Consider the following 8,087-nt stretch of genomic DNA (forward strand, 5'->3'; position numbering starts at 1 on the left):
GTTCTGCCATTTAAAATATGGTCAAGTCTCCATGCAGGCCTAGTGATTAAAATTTTTATACTCACTCCCCCAAGTCATACCACAAAAACAGAATCTGCCATTTATCAGACTTGGGAGAAATACAGTGGTGGCTTAAATTGCCATAGCTCATCAATTCATGTAATTAGAAGTGGAAGTAAGTAGTGATTAAAGGAACTGCTTGGTAAGAAAGAATCCCACCCCCACTCTTGTAAACAGTAACCTGTCTGTTCAGCAAGTCTTTTCTCTTACTGTAATGCAAGCAAGATTTTAGAAAACGTACCCTGCCCCTTTTTAAGTCTTCCATTTCCAGTTTCCAGATGCTGATGGGCATCTTGCATATCTGCCATTGGATACTGCTCTTGTAAGTGATGGTCAGGCGATAAACAGATTGTGAGAGAGGAGTAGAGATCCCCCTAGAATTAGAATAAATCCGCAAACTCAGCACTGAACAGTGCATCCCCTAATTCCTATCTGGGCAGAATCTCTGGGATGCTGCCATTCCAAATCTCCTGGATTACAGTGTAAACAAGGGACATGGTCTCCAGACATCACCTGGAGTACTCTTCCAAGTAGTAGCAGCTTTTTTTATCTTCTGCACTGTATCCTCCATCTTTAGACAGGCCAAACCAGGACTGGAGATCACAAGGCTCAGAAGTCCTAGTCCATTTTATGTAGCTACTAAAATCATGGAAATCTTGAATTCTAGGAAAGAATAAAAATCTTTACACTGTGTTCCTGCATCATTTGCCAGAGTCGCATGCTCCAAAGCTCTGGTGCATTTATGTCTAAGTTGAGATTTTTCCAGCCTGGGAAGTAGTTACAGGTATCCGTTAAAATCCTTCCTAGCACAGACAACAGAAATCCAGCTGACAGTAGCCTGTGTCTGCTTGCCAAGTTCATTTTTTGCAATCACAGAGGCCCAAAACCATTGGCTTTTGCAGGCAGTGTTCAGCTCACTTCTTGGTCTCTCTGTCATAAATACGCACAAGTTTAAACACTGCTCTATGAAGTATGAAGTACTTCTCCCCTCCCTCCTGCTTGGTGTTGCCTGGTTCCATGTGCAGTGTTTGGGGGACAGGGATGTGGTATGGTAAAGCAGTAGCAGAATGGTGTGGCCACAGCTGGGCGCACTTTTCATTAGTTTTTATTAAGAAATGCATATACTTGGTTTTCCATCAATCAGCTAAAGCATTACAGCAGTTTTGCTGATTTTGGCATCACACAGTTTGTTTTTAAGTTCTAATATCACATTGATGCATTTCCACTTCTAAGTGGAAATAACACTGTCTGCTTTGTGGCCAATTAAATGTCATATGTTTAATGTCAACTATACAGCAATGTGTTCCAAACATGAGTGAATGGAACTTAAAGAACCTTGGATAGGATGCATAATGACTCAAGACCTGTCTCAGAGGAAGATAGCTACACTGGTTTTTAAAGCAGCATTTCTCAGCCTATTTTTGGTGCATAAAGTATGCAGGTGCCAGAAACACTTAGAATAATTTGTAGGGGAAGTTTAATGTGGCAGACTGGAAAAACACAGCTTGTTGGGTCTAAGCACCCACACCATCACACCTCATGCACAAAAAGACAGTTGCAAAGCTTGCTACAATTTCAGAAACCTACTATTTTCAAATACACAGAAAAACCTTTTGACACAATGCAGGTATTCAGACTGTTTAGTATCTCTAAGTTCATATGTCACTGCATCAGTCAAGTGGAAAACTGCAACACGGAGTAAAACTTTGGGGCTTATTTCACTGGTTACATAAAAAAGGAAGCACATTTTGTTTAAAATCCAAGCTGTAAGAGAACATGCATATTTGTTTTCAGGATTTTACACTGCAGTGAAGAAAGCAAAAGCACCTTTTCTGTGCAGTCTGTGAACACCTCAGCATTTTGCTGTGAAACAGTTTTAAGCAGTTCCACAGGTGAGAAAACACACCACCTTCCAATACCAGTTTATGGAGAAAACAGATATAAATTCAGGAAATCAGCTGGATAACAAAGAGTCCTTTGAATTACTACCGGAACAAGCTTCTGGCTTGCACTAGGGTTTGGAAAAGAGGGCAGTGTTGCTGTACTGCTTAAAACCTCCCATTTTAAGGCCTTGTTTCAGTTTCCAAGCATTGACACTGATCCTGCTGTTCTGCTACTGCATAATGGACTGAAGACGGATGGACTGCAGTAGAACAGATTGTGCAATTAAGTAGAGATCCTCCTAATATAAGACAAAATCCAGCAAGCCAGCCAACAAACAATGCTTCCCCAAAATCCCACCTGGGAACAATATCTGGTATATTCTCATCCCAAAATTCCTGGACTGTGGCATGGGCAACCCAGGAAACTGGGACAATAGCTGTAATCCCCGAAATCCAGAAGAGCATTCCTCCAAACAGCAACAACCGTTTCTTTTGTTCCTGTTGTCTTTCACCAATTTTCAAACAGTCCAACCCAAATCCTGAGAGCAAAAGGCCCAAAAGCCCTGATCCATTGGAAAAAAACATCAAAATCCTAGAAATCCTGAGCTCTGGAGGCAAAGCTAGGAAAGAATCGAAGTCCTTGCATTGCATTCCACCTTCTTCCTGGACAACACAAGCTTGCCAGAGTCCCATGGTCCAGATCTCCAGTTCATTTAGTTCCAAGTTAAGGTTTTTCCACTGGGGTAGATAGGTGGTGAGACAGGACAGGACCCATCCCAACAGAGAGACCAATATGCCACTTAATTGCATCACTGGTTGATAGACTAAGGCCATTGTAAGAGCAGAGTCCTGAAAGCTTGAGGAGAAAGGTCTCCCCAGCAGTTCTGTACCAACTGCTACCTTGAGTGATGGTGGAAGCTGTGATGATTTTAGGTCTCTGCTGCCCCAAATATAAGCCCTTGCTATTAACCCTTTGCAAGCTCTGAAACACGTTTTTGTTCTTCACAAATATAAAGTTTCACATAAAGGACGAAGGACTTCACTAAACCATGAGTTAGGCTTTCCGATAAGGATTTGATCTGTTACCTTCCAATTTGCTTGGTAAAATTATATCCCAATGCCTGATGATTACAAGCCTGAGGATGAACAAAGAGGGCTCTATGACCCCTCACCCTAAAACACAACAGAAATCTTTGTGCTTCAATACGGATTAATTAGATTTTAAGTGGTGATAAAAAGGCAGCTCTGTGTGCAACAGGACTTCATTGTAATAGCTAAATTTGAGATTTTAGGGATGTAAATCAAGGCCTTGTAAAGAAAGGTAGACTGTTTGCCTATAATCTTTATTCTTAGGCTTCCTCAACATACATAATGGCTTATCTTCCACTGCCCTGTTTTATGTACCCAGCACTGTAAAAGACACTTTGTAAAAGATCCTTATGTTTCACATTTTCTACATTCATTTCTTTTAAAATGGGCTTTGTTTTGACGGACTCTTAAGGGGAAAAGGAGACGGGTATGGTGAAAGTACCATAGAAAATGAAATCCTAGACATGCCCTCCACCATAATGAACCCGGGCAGACCCAGCGTAAACTCTACCTGCCCCAGGACTTCAGCAACACCACGGTAGCAGCTTACACCAGCTCAGTGTCCCCTTTCCTAAAGCCCATGTCCCAGATGGCACACAGAGTATTCACTTAGCATCTAACAACATTTGGCACTCAATGCTCCCAGGGCCAGGAATGCCTAGCACACCTTTCTGATCAAAGCAAGATACCATTATGCCATTACCCCATTAGCAAACCCTGCTTTTTCCTTCTCTCATGTCAGCTAACCTTGTGCTTGTCTACAGGGTCAGAAGGAGAACATCTGTTTGCTGTTTCCCTTCCCACATGTAACAGCACAGCCTGTCTGGGAAGAAGCTGAGCAGCATGAACACATCTACAAGAGTATGATCTAGAGATATTTTCCAGTCTTTCTTTATTTCATTTCCTAGATGTGATAATTTATTTATCTGTATATTTTAATTCTCATTTGCTCAAAATGGGTTATGTGATGGGAAAACATAACACTGATTTTGAAGGTTTCCAAAATCCTGAATCATTATCATGGGTATCATTAAGGGTATCATTAAGAACTGCCACTGTGAGATGATTTCTTCTTCCTCATTTTACAGAGAGTTTTAAAGTCAAACCCTTGTTTTTTTCCTATCACAAGCTGTGAAGAACCAACAAAAAACCCCCAGAAACATGATCTATCTCCTTTTCTTTAGTACCAACCCATTAGTTTGACAGCTTATACTTGATCAAAAAATTACTATGCACAAGACCAGAAATTACCAAGGATATAACTGACAACACTGGGAACAGTGTTGCAAGCTAGCCTGTAACTTTGGCCATCCTCAGGGCAAAAGAAAAATAAGACAGATCAATCCTTTATTCATTCATTCATTCTCCAGACTGTATTTTCATATTTGGCAGTGTTGTTTCTGTCCCCTTTCTCTATTCAGAGGAGGAATGCTAGTTCTGGAAATCCTTGTGACTTTCCACAAGAACCTCCATAACACCATTTAAATAATTTTTAAGATAAACAACCATGATTTAGGAGTGATTCTGCTCCTTCAGGGACCACATGCTTATCTGACTTTAAAATCACAGTTACTGAAAGACTATTATGGAAGCCTGTTGCACTTCTCTTGACTGTGAACATTTAATATTTTCTTCTCTGCTCTTAATTCCAACAGCCAATATAGTCTGAGAACAGCATCCAGTCTGTGAAGTCCATCCATCTTGCAAATGTTGACTACAACAAGCACAGTATACCAGTCTTTAAATTATAGCCATCAGAAGCACTGGAACTGCTGCATTAGTAGGATCTGCCAATTAGTTCTGCAACTTACTATTAACAATGCAGTAACTTTGAGCAAGAAAAGCTTCCTTACACTATTCTGGATAGGATTTTATGCAATTTTTGTTCTTTTGGAGGGGAGGAGAAGGTAACACTTGCCTTAGCACTAGGAGTGTAACAAGGTCTGAAATGCCTTTACTTGGAACTTACTGATCTTACGAAAAACCACAGCTGGACTAGGTACATTCTTAGGTCAGTCACTGCCTTACTCTTATCTCCCTTGTTCTTCCTTCACACTTTTCCTCCCCACTGTTACTTCTTTTCTCTACATCTAAAAATATCTCATTCTCAGAATAATTGTATTTGGTGGTCTTGTTCCTACACAGATGTGTCAGAGTTACTACAAAGCCTAGAAGGGCTAGAACTGGGGTCCCATCAGTTTCTGTCCTATGGCTCAGAGCAATTGGAAACATAAGCCCAGGATTTACTGTTACACTGCCATGACAACAAACATCTGCCAACATCTGCACAGCCTGAAACAACAGATCATCCCGGGGTTTCAGTGGAGATGGCCACTGAAAGATGGGTCCCAGGCCAGTAGGGCAGGGAAGGTGCCTGCCAGGAACTTCTGCAGCCAGTGGCAAGGGGCCCATGCACAAGGGAGCTGCTCCAGGACAACTCTGCCCCTGGTCCCCTTGTCAGCCTCTGCAGCAAGCACTGTGCTTGTGCAACACAGGCTTGTCAAGAAGAAAAGGAAGAGCAGGTTCAGCTATCACTGACCAGTGTGCTTTCAGGTAAGGAAGGTGAGGATGGATTTAGAGGGAGTTTTGACTGGGTTTAGAGCATTTATTCCCCATTCCTTTTTCTGTATAGACTTTAAAGTCTGAGGTATGTAACATACACGGATACCAGCATACAGAGGCCTATGCAAGTAAAATAATGCCTTTGAAGAATATAGCCCTGGTCATGATCAGGTTCATACAGGTTCAGTAATACTTTTCAAGTACTGGAGATCACATCTTTCATTCTAGCATAATTTTGCAAATTGATTTTGACAAGACTAAAGCAGAATCAGAGTGGTCAGTGTGCATATCATCTTATGTAGTTAAGTGCATTAAATTTTTACTCCCCATAAAACCATTTCAGGCTGAACACAAGGATTCCAAATCTCACTGCAAGTGATACATATTCTCTTTAAAAGCTACAGTAATCCTTCTGGGAACCTCCATGGCCAAGGATAGATACTTTATCCCCTGCAAAGAGTAGTAGAGAATTGTTGTCTTTACACAGCTCTGGAACCCACACAATTCTCCAAATGCTTAATAGTCATTGTAAGTGAAAAGAAATACAAAGTTTACCACTTTGTAATCTGATTAGGCAATTTAGGCCCCCAAAAGCAAAATTAGGAGACTGGCTCTTTCCTAACTTTCAGTTCCTTTGTAAAGCACATTTATGTTGTGGGCTTGTTTATTGTCATCCAGTGGTCCAAAAAGTGTGTTCATCTGAAGTACAATTGTCCCCAATACCATTGCCCAGACACTGCTGTTGTTTTGCTAATTTGAAGATAGTCCTGGAGTTCCCTAACTTTTGTTGTTGTTGCTCATTTAAATATCAAGTATTTTCATAAATCATTCAAAGGTCTTTCAATTTTAGATTCCCATCTTATAGACATGTGCAAATTATGGAAATAAGAGCTAGTGTATAGATTTTCTAAGGCAGAATCTCAGTTACAGCCAGTAAAACAGCTGCTGTCAGAAGCTGGCGAGGTAGTGTCTTCAGCATCTTACTATGAGTGACTTAATTCATTCAGCTTGGCAGTCTTTTGAATTTCACCTTATTGCTTGAACTAGAAGTCATGAGAGTTAACATTTCCCTACCCAACTAGGAATCCATTTCTTTGTGAAGCTGGAGCATCTTTTGGGTTTGCACAGCCAATGTGCTCTTCAGTGAAACCACAGAAACACCAAGCAAATAACACAACCCATACTGCTATCTACCCTGACTTACTCTAGTCTGCATTTAAGTGAGATTTGACAAAAATTATTATTTGGATTGGTAGACCTTAAGGTTTCAGGATGCTTCAGAGAGCATCACAGACTTCTCCCAGAGTATCTATCTGTGCGTCTCCAAATCTTGAGAGTCATAAACTTCACGAGAGAGTGACAGCAGGTACCCTTTGACCTCCTAATGATGTGGACTAAGCTAAATTTTATTTATTTATTCCTGAAGTTAGTATGGTGGTTCTTCTGTGTGAGTTCCTCTGTTTCCCTCATTGGAATTACAGTACCAGGTTAGACACAGCCTCACACAGAGCTGGAAGGGTAAATGTAGTAATGTGAGAAGCTCAGAATCAAAGCAACACAATGTCCACTAGTATTCTCCACTCCAATGTATGAGTGGCACTTGTTATACTTCTTCTTGAACCCTAGTGCAATCCACAACAGCAGCCTTTAATTATGGGCACTTAGAAGCCATTGTGAAAGCAGGTAAGAGGCAATATAGAGAGGGGTATGCCAGTTATGAAGATAATGACAACTTCCATCTTGAAAAGGGAAAAGAGAGTAAACACACACAGCTCATGGTGTCATTACACTTTCACTAAAAACTGAACTCAATATTTAGAGGTGATGATTTATAAGACCACATTATTTGTTTCTGTATTACATCTGAATACACTGGCACTCAGTGAATGCTAGGACACTGCTAGAGCAAAGTCATAAACCCAAACAACTGAATATTTTGTGGAGAATTTAGAGCAGAATGGGACAGTCCAGCAGAGACAAAGAAAATCATCACAAAGGCCACAACACCTCTTCTGATCCATCCCCCCCCAGGGTAGGCAGTGAGGACACCCCAGCAGTGCAGCTCCTGCAGATGGTTCCACACTGCCAGGGCCAGCACAGACACAGCTGGGCAGGGCTGGGCTGAGCACAGCAGGAGAAGGTGAGGATTTAGCACCTTCAGAAGAGCCAGGAAGGGTCTGCAGAACCCTCTCAAGTGGGAAAAGGGTACAGCCATCACTGTCCTGATTTCAAAAGGGCATATTCCACGCTTTTCAGTATTGCAGGGACTTCCCAAGCCTGCACACCTTCCCTCTTCAAACACTGGTTATAATTCATTAAGCAACTTTAGCAAGAGCCTGTTACACGAGCAAAAGAAATGTGCTCCTGTGACTGAAAGACCTTGCTAACAGTTTCACTTCTGCAAGATCAATCAAAAGCTTGAAATAGGATGTCATGTAGAACTAATGGTAGTTGCACAAAATCTAGAAGGGAAAGGCACTGAAAGAGTCAAGC

At 41.3% G+C, this 8,087-nt stretch overlaps 1 protein-coding gene across 1 annotated transcript; it reads right to left on the minus strand.

Moving 5' to 3' along the window:
• Positions 1-1,903: 1,903 nt before the first annotated feature.
• Positions 1,904-2,865, minus strand: LOC132326923 (claudin-22-like). Its single transcript, XM_059845630.1, has one exon. It carries the CDS (start codon positions 2,775-2,777, stop codon positions 2,124-2,126), a length of 654 nt encoding a protein of 217 aa, XP_059701613.1. The 5' UTR covers positions 2,778-2,865; the 3' UTR covers positions 1,904-2,123.
• Positions 2,866-8,087: the final 5,222 nt, after the last annotated feature.

Source organism: Haemorhous mexicanus, chromosome 4 (genome assembly GCF_027477595.1).
Source record: "Haemorhous mexicanus isolate bHaeMex1 chromosome 4, bHaeMex1.pri, whole genome shotgun sequence".
NCBI lineage: Eukaryota > Metazoa > Chordata > Aves > Passeriformes > Fringillidae > Haemorhous > Haemorhous mexicanus.

Excerpts from the sequence above, each read along its gene's own strand:
- LOC132326923 (XM_059845630.1), bottom strand. The coding sequence starts at position 2,777 with ATGGCCTTAGTCTATCAACCAGTGATGCAATTAAGTGGCATATTGGTC.